Source organism: Zingiber officinale, chromosome 7B, assembly GCF_018446385.1.
Source record: "Zingiber officinale cultivar Zhangliang chromosome 7B, Zo_v1.1, whole genome shotgun sequence".
NCBI classification, from domain to species: Eukaryota; Viridiplantae; Streptophyta; class Magnoliopsida; order Zingiberales; family Zingiberaceae; genus Zingiber; species Zingiber officinale.
The window spans coordinates 83,031,935-83,045,542 of record NC_055999.1 but is presented as its reverse complement, the minus strand read 5'-3'; the positions used below and the strand labels follow the sequence as shown (position 1 = coordinate 83,045,542).

General features: G+C 36.2%; 1 protein-coding gene across 1 annotated transcript; it reads left to right on the top strand.

The window, feature by feature from the left end:
* The first annotated feature begins 740 nt into the window (after nt 1-740).
* Nucleotides 741-12,988, top strand: LOC122006156. The gene is made up of 4 exons (XM_042561536.1): nt 741-1,627; nt 1,717-2,515; nt 2,596-3,632; nt 12,735-12,988. Exons 1-4 carry the CDS (start codon nt 1,134-1,136, stop codon nt 12,907-12,909), a joined length of 2,505 nt encoding a protein of 834 aa, XP_042417470.1. The 5' UTR covers nt 741-1,133; the 3' UTR covers nt 12,910-12,988.
* Nucleotides 12,989-13,608: the final 620 nt, after the last annotated feature.

The window sequence follows — 13,608 nt, the reverse complement described above, 5'->3', positions numbered from 1 at the left end:
TTACAGCCTGTTTGGAATGATATGGAATTCAATTCCTTTTAGAATTAGAATTGAATTCCATGCTTTGGAATGATTTTTTAACTAAGAATTGATATGAAATTCAATTCCAATTCCATCAAGGCAAAAGTAAATCACACCTCTTTATGTGTGATTTAGATAGGAAATTCAATTCTCCATATTATGTCCATTGTGCCCTCATTCTCTCTTCTTTGTAAAAAAAGAAAAGAAAAAAGAGAGAAGGATAAAATGATAAAACATAAGAATTCCATAACTTAAGTTGCAATTCATTCCAAACATGAGAATTGAATTTAATTCCTTATGGAATTCAATTCAATTCCATGACTTAAGTTATTTTCAAACAGGGTGTTAAAAATAATTATTCTGATATTTAATTATAAATTGATTTTTAAATATTTATTACCATTTATCCAAATTCTTTAGAAATTATTTTTCTTTATTTTATTTTATAAATAATTCTTTATTGAATTGGTCAACCAAAATGAATGCAGCAGTTGAAATGTTTCTTTGGAAAGTAATTTTGAAATTACAGATAAAAATTTGTTATTAATTCCATGCCAATGTAACATTTTAGACTGGGTTAACTCGCTTTGCTCCGATTGGATTGCTTTTAGCTATTTAAGTTACTAGGAGGCACATTATGAAATAAAGACCGAGCCGAAGACCGACATGAAAAATCAAATAATAAATAATAATGAAAACCGATATTTCCCCATTAGCCAAATAAGATGTCGCGACGCTTCTCCTTCTCCTTCTCCTACACGTCTCCTTCGAGCCAAGCCATTGGGGCGACCAGCCAGAATTAGGGTTTTCACGGTGAGCAACCGCGACTGCTTCAGTCCCTGTTCCTTCGTTTCCCTTTTGATTCCTCATTCCCGCTTTACTTGTGGGTGCTTGCACTCCTCGAGGAAGCTCTTCCTCTCGATTGCTTGCTTGATTAAGGGTTCCGCCGGATTGCGGCTGCTTCAGGATTATCCTTTCGGTCATTGGGTTTCTTGCTGAATTAGAATTAGGGGATTCTTAAAGGTCTGCGGTTTTTTGGGAGGTCGAGCACGCTCAAGATCGGACGGAGGTTGGGGAAGACGTGTGGGATTTCGTAGGTTGGTTGTTGAATAATGTGTATACTTTGTGTGGTTCCGAGGTGGTCGCGAAGGATTGCCACCTTGCTGCCTTGGCTTCTGATACCGGTTCTCTTTTTTTGGGGCATGTCGCCGTTCCTCCCTCCGGGGCTCCGCTTCGAGATCACTTCTCCTCGGATCGCTTGCCTTTGCATCCTCGTCGTGACCCTCATCTGGTACAAGGGAGTGGTGCCTATGCTGAATTATTGGCAGGCCTGTCGGACAGCTCGTGAACAGGAGCGGCAGCGTGCGCTTGCAATCAAAATGCAACAGCTTTTGAAGACTGCCACCCGCCGATGCCGGAATTGTCACACCACTTACAGAGACCAGAATCCTGCTGGAGGCCGGTTCATGTGCTCATACTGTGGTCATGTTTCTAAAAGGCCCGTCTTGGATCTTCCACGTTCAGTTGGGAGCTCATGGTTCAGTAAGTTTATGGGGAATTATAGATGGTTATGGAGTCAGGATTCGCAAGCCCAGAGAAACATCAAGTCGGGTCTTTTTTCACTGGTGATTTTTTGCCCTTTTGGTTTTCTTCGCTTTCAATCTGATTTTCGGTTTTATTTTTTTCTTTTGTCAGTGTTAGATGGCTTTGTAGATTGATATTCAGACACAGATCAAGAGAAGATGGTTCTAACACAGACCGTAAAGGGGTGCTATATAGGAGAGGGGATAATGGAGGAAACCTGCAGGAAAACAGGTGTGAGAAAATGAAAAGGAAAGCTGAAGAGAAACGTCAGGCCAAGTTGGAAAGAGAGATGCTGGAAGAGGAAGAGAGGAAGCAAAGAGAAGAGGTTGCTAAGTTGGTAGAAGAAAGAAGAAAATTAAGAGATGAGAACGTGAAGACTGAGAGAGAAACTTCGAATAGCTCTGTTCCTGATGGGGAAAGGGACAATAGGAAGCAAGCAGATAAAAAAAGAGATGAGAGAAGAAAGGACAAGGATAGGGGATCTAGTAAAAGCAATTCTGATGTTGAGGATTTAGAGAAGCGAGCGAGCAGGGCTACTGAGAGAAAACATGAGTTCCACAAGAAGACTGACAATGAGAGACAGGATTCAATGGGAAGCACAACATTGATATCAAAATCACACACCATGGAAGCTTCACATGGAAATAAGGTGACAGCAAGTAAAACAAAATACTCTAGTCATATAACTGGCAATTCTCCATCTTCTGCAAGAAGTTTTGGCAGTTCCATACTTTTTGGGAGAAATATGCAGAACCCAACTAGTTCTGTAACTAAACCAATCAAACAAGTTGCAGGCTTCATGAATCCTTCTTCCAAAAATGCAAGAGATTTTCAAGGTGCTGGAGATGTAATTGTTAATGCTATGTCAAGTGGAAATAGTGGAGTTACAAAGAGCAATCTTAATCAGCCTGTAAGTAATGTATATTATACTACACATAATTTTCCTGTTTTTGATAATTATTCATTTTGATCATTGGATTTCATTTCTAGATGAATTCTTATGTGCAACCACGTCAATCTACTTTAAAGAAACCATGGCATCAACTATTTACCCATTCAGCTCCTGTTTCCACAAACTCTGAGTCAACTAATCTGATATGTCAAAACAATCATGGTCAAGTAGAAGCTCAGAATATGGACTTAAAGGATCAAACATTGATTCCTAACAGTTCTTATGATAATTCAGTTAATTTTGTGCAACCATTGCCTTTCAATTCTATGACATCACCTAATGGTGTATTTAATAGCACCTTATTTACTAACATTAAGGATTCAGCACAAAGTTTTATATCAGATGAAGCAGAAATTTATGAAGACCCGTGCTATGTCCCAGATATGATATCCTTGCTTGGTCCAGTTTCTGAGGAGCTTGATAATTTTCCATTGGATGCACGGTCTAATTTTCTTGATGATAATATGGCTGAGCCTCATGTCTTAAAGAATGCTTTTGCTTCTGTAAACATATCCAAACCTTCTCCAATTGAGTGCCCAATTTCAAGATTTCAAAATTCAGAAGAAAAGCAGAATGCTTTTGGCCCAGTTTCATGTACCTTAAAGTATCAGGAGCCACTAATGGTGAATGTGGATGAGTCACAGGGTATGTGGCAGATGTGGGAAACTCCACACAGTCAGAATACAATGGGATTATTAGGCGGGCCTTCCAGCTGGCTTTTGGCTATGGGACAACAGAATTTAAAACAAGATGATATACCAAATCCATTATTAAACAACACATTGTTGTCACAGAGCATGAAGGTGAACCCTGCACTTTTGAGAACTAAGCCTCCACTGCCCGTTCATGATGGCGTGCTGCAGAATGAAATCACATATGGTGCATACAGTGCTGGTATGAATGGGAGTAATTCTTGGATAAAGACACCACCTTTGCAATCATTGCCTTCTGATGGGGTTAACCTGTTTCTTCCACCAAATCTCATAGATAATATGCAACACGTTGATACCACAGAAGTTAGTCCAAACAAGTCTGGATCTGATTACTCTATTTTATCTTCGGTTGATTGGGTGAGGTAAGTACTATGCATGCTTAGGATTCCTTCGTTGGAGATTATACTTTTGCATGTGGCAATTTTATTTTTCTGCACTTAAAAATCCATAAACTTTGTGGTTCTTGCTTTTGAGTGAACTTCTAAGGCTGAAAAATAGTCGTACCTCATAATGAGCTATATTTCTTCACATAGGATTGCTTTAGTTACTTTCCTTGGGAGTTATGGAAAAATTTTGCTTGTTCGCTAGTCTTCTTACCAAGCACAATCTCATCCATTGATCTTGTTATCTATTTGATCTGAATTTATTTCCAATAGTGTTTATGTAAGTTATATACTTTGTTCTTATTTTATGTTTAAAACAATTTGAATTGATTAATGTGGAAGGTGTAAGGGTGGAAGGAGACGAAAAAAAAGGGTAAAAATTAAAAGGGCACCCCTTATTTTCGTTATCATCAAAAGGGTGCTCCGTTTTGAAAAAATATCAAAAGGGCGCTCAATATCCCTAAATACCCTTGTTTCAATGTTGTTATAGCAGCTTTGGCCAAAATTATTCCAATTATAGCAATTTTGGCCCAAGTTGCCCCTCTAGGTAATTTTGGTCAACTGCTCTATGTTGGAGTAATTTTGATTAAAATTGTTTCATAGGCCAAAATTACTCCAAATATAGCAGTTGTGATCAAAACTTACTCTAATAATAGTATTTGATAAGATTAAATCTTAACTACATGTTGGAGGAGCTTTAGCCAAAGATGCTACAAAATGGGGCTCCGTTTTGATATTTTTTTTTTCAAAATGGGAAAGCCTTTTTGATGATAATGAGAATAAGGGTTGCCTTTTTTATGTTTGCCCTAAAAAAGTTTAGTTAATGGAATAAAAAAATGTTATAAATGACTTGAACATTTTTGTGATAGTCTTACATAGAGCTAAATGGAGTGATAAGATTTCATACAATAACAACTAAACCTTATCCAATTAGGTGGAGTTGGTTAAAAAAACAACCTGGTGCACGAAGCACTAGGGAAGGGTTTATTGTACGCAACCTTATCCTGTTTTGCTAGAAGCTGTTTCCGAGACTTGAACTCTCGTGACCTCACACAGCAACAACTTTACCAAGGCTTTCTTTTGATAAGATTTCATATGACTAAAAAATAGCTTGTTGATGATGATAATGATGATATGACTAAATAGATTATTTTCTTGGTCTTGTTATTTGAAATATCAAGTTATGAAATTTTGTTATTGGGAGTTGGGAGAAATGCTCACTTATTATTTGAAATATGAAGTAATAAATTTTTGTTATTGGAGTTGAAAGAAATGTTCCATCGCTCATAATTCCTAAAAGCTAGGATGATTTTAGCTTGCTTCTTTTTGAACACAATGTAGGTTGTATTCTTAAAAAGGATGCATACTATATATTATATTTATCTATTAAAGTAGACTGCCTTAATTGAAGATGCTTATCTGGTCTTGATGTGTATCTTTGGTTCTTGATGAAGTTTCATATGAAGGATGGTGCAAGTGCTTCTTATTAATACATTAGTACTAACACCTTTACGATTTTACTGCCAATCCCAATTTCTTTGAGCGTAATGGAAAATATTCCGACAATGATGATCAAGGTGCAAAAAGTGTATACAATTGATATACAGTTGATTCATTGTATAACACATGCAGTATGGGAAAATTTATACTAACAGTCAAAATAAGAAAAATATTTATATTTGATAAAGATGGTTACCATGTCTACAATAAATAATATAATAAAGGAATCAGGTTCACGATGAATTTACTAAAGTGACATTGGATGGAGAAGAAAGAACAAGTCGTCTAGAAGATAGTTGTTGATGCTATACTTGATAGGCCAACCAAACCAAAGAAAAACTTTCCTAGTTTAAAGGAATTTACCAAGAAAAGATAATAAGGGTAACTATGAAGGAAATCACTTTCAAAAGTATGAGAAGGAATCCTCCTTAAACACCTTAAATAGATAAGAAGAAACTCTTCTTCAAAAGACAGGAAAAAAACTTGCCTTCCAAAGGTTTATAACACTTTTCTAGACGTACAAGCTTAGAGAACAAGTAAAAGAGTAAATGATGTTAACAAAAATTGTGCCATGCAATCTCAGTACCTATGACACTTTAATAAGCATTTTAAGACAATCAACATTAGAAACTAGAATAGCTTCATGATTGCATTCCCATAGTAACTCTTTCTAATGTTGGATTAATCATGATGTAGCTATGGTGTGCTTTCTAAGTTGTTTTGGTTGTCATGCAAACTCTACCATCAAAGAGATTGAGAATCAGGTGATCGGAAGAGTGGCGCTGGAGGATTAGAAAAATGAAAAGTTGTATCTGCAGATCTCATGCTTTTCCCCTCAATTGAAAATTAGTTGTCCTCGAATTTTCATCTTCATCTTTTCCATAATAAGGCATAAGATCAACAACATTAAATAGCTTAAAGTCCATATTCTCTGGATCTTGTATGCATTTTCACCAACTCTTTAAAAGGCTTCGAATGGTTCATAAGCTTGAGGAAGTTTGAGAAACAACCTCTAGGAAAGAGTTTTTTTTTAGATGAACCTAAACTGAATCTTTTTTTAAAAGTTGCGGGCTTACAGTGTTTCTTGGTAACAATGTATTTTTTTATTTTGTTTGATGGTGCAGTCATGAACTTGCTCATGATTTTTCTTGATGTTCTTTGTTTGTTCTTTGACATCGCCATTAAAAATTTGACTGGTTGAAAAAGGAGCCAAATTAAGAGGATTTGTTGGACTATGACCATAAACCACTCTAAAGGGACTTTGATCAATTGTTTGACTTTAAGACCTACTGTAAGCAAATTCAACATGAGGTAAACAAATTCCATTGGCAAAGATTCTTACCAACCAACGTCCTTAAGAGATTTGTCAAACTTCAATTGACAGTGATTGTTTGTCCATCCTCAAAACGTATCCGAGGATGATTAGGAGAGCTAAATTGAAGTGAAGTACCAAGCTCTCTCCATAATGTGCCAAAAATGCTAAAACATATTTTGGATCTCAGTTGAATGAAATAGGTTTTGGCACTCTAACTTGACTATCTCTTTACAATAGAGATTAATATCATGAGATTCAAAGTCTCATAGCAAAGAACAAAGTTTGACATTTTAGAAAACTGATCAACAACCAACAACCATAATAATAGACTGTAATAGAGTTTTTCTTCCTTGAGTGAGCAGTAAGCACAAGACAAAATCAATGTTAACATCTTCCCAAGGTGCAATAAGTATCAGTAAAGGTGTATAAACATAAAAATTGATACTTTAGGAATGTGTCAAAGCAATGACATGTACAACACTTCTTTGATATAAAGTTCAACAACCTTAGGTAGAGTTTGTGCATATAGAAGGCAGAATTTGTCATAAAAAGCTGCAGATTTGTGTTTATAAGTGAACCTTGATCAATGATATGTGAAAGGTCATACTCCATATGATATTTAAGATGCTCATTTTTTGGGGCGGCCTTAATGGAGGTGCATGGATGACTATGTGGAAATCACATTGATGTTAGGAACTTATCATTTATAATTATAATGATGGAATGTTTTTGGCTGATGTTGCATTCAAAGGCAATTGGATTGTCATAGAATGCCACTTTTAATAGAAGTTTGTCAAAATAATTTGTCAGCCATTAGTAGAGTGGTCACTTCTAGATTTTGATTAGTCTTGTCTGAGTAGCGAGTTGATTGGTTAGTCTTTTCCATAGGGTGAAGAAAAGTGGAAATATTTGATTGTGGAAGTAGATACCTTTTTCCATGGGAATAGAGGTTAAGCTTTCAGTAATATCACCGAGTCAAATGGAAAATTTCTATGGAAGAACATTTTAACTTGGTTCATGCTGCCCAAATAACTAGTGATTATTATTGGGGCTGTGCAAAGTTAAAAATTTATTTTTTCTGAATATTACAGTGAGTTGAGGAATGCTGAAGTAGTGTATTTCTAAACCAATGCACAGACTAAGGTGAAGACAAGGGTTAGCTGACTTTGGGATCGGTTGGGTTAAAGAGCCTCCTGAAATTCTTTGGTCATATAAAACTACATGCAATGACCAAAGGGTCTCCATTTAAGCAGTGATTCCTGGCAGTAATTTTAGTGCTCTACAACACAATGAATTTCACCTGTCAGGAAGCTGGGCTTGAATTTGTGAGTAAACTTACAATTTTTGGAATTAGTTCGGAACTTCTATACTTGGGAGCTTATAGGACAGTTCATGCAAGCCAACACCAAATGTCAAGATAGAGAGTTGAAGGTGTAAAATAAAGATCTTGTTCCTTTAGATATATCACATGCTAAAATATGGTCTAATTATTTTGGTTGGCAATTTACCTTTTAGGAGGTTGGAGAGAAGACAACCAACAGAACAAAGGAAGATAACATTGAAAACTCATGATAGAAAGGCTTTCTGTAGTGGTATATTGTTTTTTGAGGCACTCTCAGGACACTTACCTAGGACCCTTGTTGCAAAGGGCTAAAAGTCCCTTCCATAAATGAATTTTTAGCTCAATTCATTCGTCTCAAAATTGTGCATTTGTGTGTTTGTATGTGGCTGCGGAGATAAAATGGGTTGATGGTGCTTGACTATGTTGCATGTTGCAAAAAGGTGAAATCCGTCACTCTGGTAGCCCCCACGACTACCCACACCATTGGGAGGGAGTAAGGTACCGAGCAGACTCTTATATGGGAGTGCATTTTTTACCGCCTTCACAATGGTGGTTGACTAGTTGAGTAGGGTGGAGGTCAAGCAAGGGGAAAAAGTTGAGCATTTTTATGCTGGATGAAGGAAGGAAAGGAATTCATGGTGAAAAAATATCCTTAGGGAAAGAGAAGAGAAAGGCGGAGAAAAAAAAAGAGATGAAAGTAAACAAGTAAAGAGAAAAGGGCAAGGAATCCACTCTGCTAGGACCACTACTATCCATCCACCAAATTGCGAACTGCTACTGCTGTCAGCCTCCCCATGGCCGTCACGACCTCATTGCAGCAAGGCCATGACCTCGCGGTGAGGCCACAAGGTAGAGACCTCATGGTGAGGCCATCGTTGACCTCCTTGCGGCAAGATCGCGGCCTCACTGTAAGGATGCACGGTAAGGTTGTGGCCTCGCCGTGAGATCGCATGGCTTTGAACTCGCAGCGACACTGATTGCATTGTCTGAGGTGATGGCTGCTACGATCTGTTAACTCAAGTTTTGCTGAATGACAAGTGGATTAAAGACCAAGTGTGCAGGATATGAATTTAATGGGTCTAAAGGACTAGGCACCAGGCCCAGTCGAAGGGTGGAAAGTTGGTTCTCCTAATTCTGGGTGGACAAAAAAATGCAGCAAAATCAATCCTGGGATGGATTTAAAATCCATCAGTCTATTATTTTTTTAATAAGTAAACAGAGGAAAGTGTCTCAATTCTTGTGTAATCCATCCTTTCTATCATCCCTATCTCGGAGTAAATAGAGCATTAAGTTAGGCGAGCAGGTGTGGTAGAAGAGGAGATCAGGATGGAGATTCAGGAAGAGGTTGGTAGGGTGATTGCTGTTGTGGAGGCGGTGGGAAATTGAGATCAGGACAAAAAAAGGTCAGGATCAATGTTGCAGCAGCATAGGAGGTTGAGAGAGAGGTCAGGGTGATAGACGATGCTGAGATGAAGGTCAGGTAGTGGGGGGAGGTGGCAGTGGTGATAATTGTAGAGGTCTGGAAGGTGGTTGTGGATAATTGTCCTGGAATAGAGTCTTCAAATAGGGCTAGGTACATTTTATTCTTCCATACTATGTATTCTTCGTTTCCAATTACCCAACTAATCAACCTTTTTACTCCTCCCATCTCTTCCACTCTGTTCCCTTCTCTCCTTTCCCTTCTCTCTCCTTTTTTCCTTTGGGGGTACAAAGAGGGTTAAGCTCAATATTATGGAAGGAAAGAAACTCTTAAGAATGTGGCACATGCCAATGTCTACAATTTTTATGCCTACACACCACCACAGGTGATTCAATTCTGTATAATTATGTAGAGTTATTACTTCTAAATTTTTGTTTTTCATCTAATGTATGAGAAGATTTTGGAAATGATAAAACAATTCAATGGCTCGCACTAATATAATCCATGCCAAGTTGATGAAAGATTAATGGAAATGATAAAACTACATTATGAAATATTTTGGATTGACTGATAATTTTAATCATCGCATTTTGGACAAACTAAGGACATGCCATTTGAATTGAATTTATAAGGAATGCACATTGACTGAGATGAAGTAAAGAGAAAAGCCTCAGGGCCATAAAAGACATTTACAAGTCCTTCACAAGCTCAAGTAAAGAGGTCAACCTAGATAGAAAGGGCATAAATCTTTATCGAGTTGAATTAAAGAGGTAAGCGGGCTTAAAAGACAAATCTGAAGAGAAGGGCTTAAATCCTTACTGAGCTCTAGTTAGGTGAGTCTAAGCCTAAGGGTCAAAAAAGACACCTAAATATAAAGGTTCAGTTTTATTGAGTAAAGTAAAGAGGTGGGCTTAAAGGTAATAAAAGGCAAACATAACTATAATTGTCCTAAGTCCTTGCCAAGTTAAAGAGGTGAGCTTCAAGGTCATAAAAGGGAGGGCAAGGAATAAAAGACTTTTAAGTTCCAAATTAAGATAAACATACAAACAAACAAACAGCCAAATAGAAAGTGTGTACACAAACAGGACTTAGTACACAATACGACTAATGGTAAGTGTGTAATGCAAAAACATGAAAATATATCTAACTTGAAGCCAAGCTATTTAACTACATAAGTGTTTATCCAATCATGTAAGAAAATACAAGGGTTATGCTAGGTATGATTTTTTGTCTTTTCCTTCATTCTTCTTGTCCTTTAAAATTTTCTCTTCAGTGTTAGGGGAACATTTTTGCTATCACCGAACCGAGTGTAACAGCTACTTTCGACCTACATATCTCATTTGTTTTGCTCTAAATCTTTGGCAAAATGGACTTAAGAATGGGTGAGGCTTGGACAACCTGATGGTGACAGACCTGATAGTTGATATCAAAGGAACTTGGTACAAATTTTGATAAACATATAGACAAATTACTGAACTCCTTATAGTTCTCAATTGCTTTGTTGAGCTCCTTGAGATGTTTAGCAGTCAATTGGTCTCATATAGACAAGATGATGCGTGATGAGTTTGAAGTTGAAATTGCCACATAGTTTGTCTCATACTCACTTGGTGAGATGAGTTGCACTTATGTCTCTCCTAGCAACTTGTAACTTCCTCTTGCAATAAACAGTGAATCCTAATCTTGTAATAGATCTCAATTAAATGGCAGGGTCCTCACTTAACATGGCTTCCTTTTTTTTCAAACAAAAATCTAACAATAATTTTTTAAGTATCACTTTTTCACCTTTTTTTTTTCAGTTTTTAAAAAATTGGACTTAACTAAATTGGATCAAAAGTTGAAGGTGCAGTAGGTGAACAATGTGAGTTGGCATTGGAAGTGCAATGGTGGTTGAAGATTAGGAGAAGATGGTGAAGTTGGAAGTGACATTAGGAACAATGGCGTTACTATAAGTTGGATGCTAATGACAACAATTTTAAAAAAAAATTACTAGTGCTAAAAAAGAATCCTATATAATTGAATTCTTTCTCAAGTAATACGACACACAAAAAATTGTTTTGTTAAATGATTAAAAGATCTGATTGAATGGAAAGATATTCTATCTAGTCAAAGATGTTTGTATTGAGATACTAATAAGAATGGTAAGCTGACATAAGATAAGATTGCATATCGTAGCTTCATTAAATCCTAGTGCAACTTCGGTTCCACTTGGAATAATTTAAGTCATTTTTTATGGTAAGATCCTGAGGATTGGATCACAATCATGATTATCATGAATGCTTGATTGTTGAATCCTAGGTCATGGGCTTTGATTCTTAAGTTGGCTTCTTTAAAACAACCCAGTGATTATACACATGATAGTATACTTTGGGCTGCAAACTTTGTAAGTTTGATTTTTGAGAGCAATACAAGTACAACAAGTTACAGCTTTCAAAAATGAAGTTAGGTAATTGGAATCAGTTTCAAGTTTCAACCTGTATTGATCAATTTGTATTATTTCCACAGAAAAGTATAAAGAGACTAAACAAAAATAAGATTAGCTAATTACAATTATTTTCAAGTTTCATCCTATAATCATCAGTTCATATTATTTTCTTATAAAATTATAAAGGGGTCAATACCATTGAAATCTAAGGAAAAATTGTATTCTGTATGTAGGCTCCTTAAACGCTTCACCAGCCAATTACAATTTATTTTTAATCAGTATTTTTATTTTTTAAAATAATATTGAAACAAATTCATAACTAACTGGTAGAGCTAGGTAGCACCCTAGAGACTGATATACAACTAGGGTCAATTTGTCATAAGCCTTGAAATGAGACAATCTAATCTGTCTTGATTTTATTATTTTTCAAAGAACATAATTTGGTCTAAAATGCATTTTTGGTGTGCCACTGTTTTTTCATATTGTTTTTTCTGTTGTACATGGAAATATTGTTTCTTCGTGGAATTTTTGTTATACACAATATTTGCTGATACAATTACAATCGATTATTTTGTTGTGGTACGATATTTGTTTTTATCATGAGCCTTTTTCATGTGCTTTTGTTCTATTAGTCAATTTTGTGCTTCCTTTTTCAGTATGAATGCTATCATTGCTGAATTGGTTCCACAGGAAGCATTGGCATTCAGTTTCTTATCTTTATGGCACTTTAGATAGGTCCTCTGCTTAGCGATCTTTTTGATTTGAAAGCTCGCTTAAGCTAATCATAGTGGAAAATTACATGCCTTCAACTTGGCAAGTTAGTTGTATAGGGAACGTTTGATTTTGTTAGATCAAAGTAGCCATTTCATCATTATGGATTGACAGTCATATATCTAGTGTTCTTCCTCAAAATTGTCTTTGTCGGCGACAGTTTATTGTCTTCTAAACTAAGTTTTATGAGATTTCTTGATCCAGCAGCAGTTTATAATTTGGATGGTCGTTTTTTTTTGTTTTTGATGAATAAAGTTTGATATGACAGAATGCAAGTGTAACATGTGACCTTTTGTCTTTGGTGGTTGCAGGCCTCATCCTGTTGGCACAAAGGAGTGGCCTCACAGTCAGAAAAGTGAAATATCTCATCTTGGCAAAGCAAATACAGAGTCACAGCCATCATTCAGACTAAAAGAGACATTATACACCGTAAATGAGACAATGTTTCCAAATGCATATGACCTCACCTCTCATGAGGACATTTGAAGAATTAATTCATTTTCATGTTGCGAATGCAATGATCATTTCATCAGTATAAGCAAGCCATGACATACATGATTTTATCCGTTCTACTGATCTTTGACTGATTGAATATAATTGCAGGGTTACATATCACTCATCATTTCCCTGGGCATTTCTTGAGGTTTGGATGATATCTGTCCTCGGGAAGTTCACGGCCAAGTAAGAACTCCATTTTAGGACTTAAAAAGGGCTAAGTTTCAGTTCTTTTCACATGGTGCATGGCCATGGCTTTGTGATATTTTTTAATTCTTAGGAGATAGTTTTGTGTAAGCTCATGTTTGGGCCTGCTTTTTCTTCGTATCCGCTTCCTATTCCCTCTTCCAAGAAGATTTTCCACTCGAATCAAACCTTAGAGGATGATACCTAAAGAACGTGAGGAATTGATAGAGATGATAGTGAGGAATTGATAGAGATGATAATGGGTTGGGTTTGGATTTGGATTGCATTTTATATTTCCATACCTATTTTCATTTATTATATTCATCTTCATTTTCATCGGATTTTCAACTTTCAATCTCATATCCATTACGATTGGATATTCATCTAACTATTAGGATGATAATGGGTTGAGTTTGGGTAGTTTCTATACAGTGTAAAATATTATAATTAAAAGAATTAAGATATCTTTATAATAATATGATATTATTCATTTTGGATCTAAAT

What these genes read in the sequence shown, in the direction of transcription:
- LOC122006156 (XM_042561536.1), top strand. Translation starts at nt 1,134, where the DNA reads ATGTGTATACTTTGTGTGGTTCCGAGGTGGTCGCGAAGGATTGCCACC. An exon ending in AGAGCAATCTTAATCAGCCT is followed by an intron (nt 2,516 to 2,595) that starts GTAAGTAATGTA and finishes TTTCATTTCTAG; the next exon opens with ATGAATTCTTATGTGCAACC. An exon ending in TCTTCGGTTGATTGGGTGAG is followed by an intron (nt 3,633 to 12,734) that starts GTAAGTACTATG and finishes TGGTGGTTGCAG; the next exon opens with GCCTCATCCTGTTGGCACAA.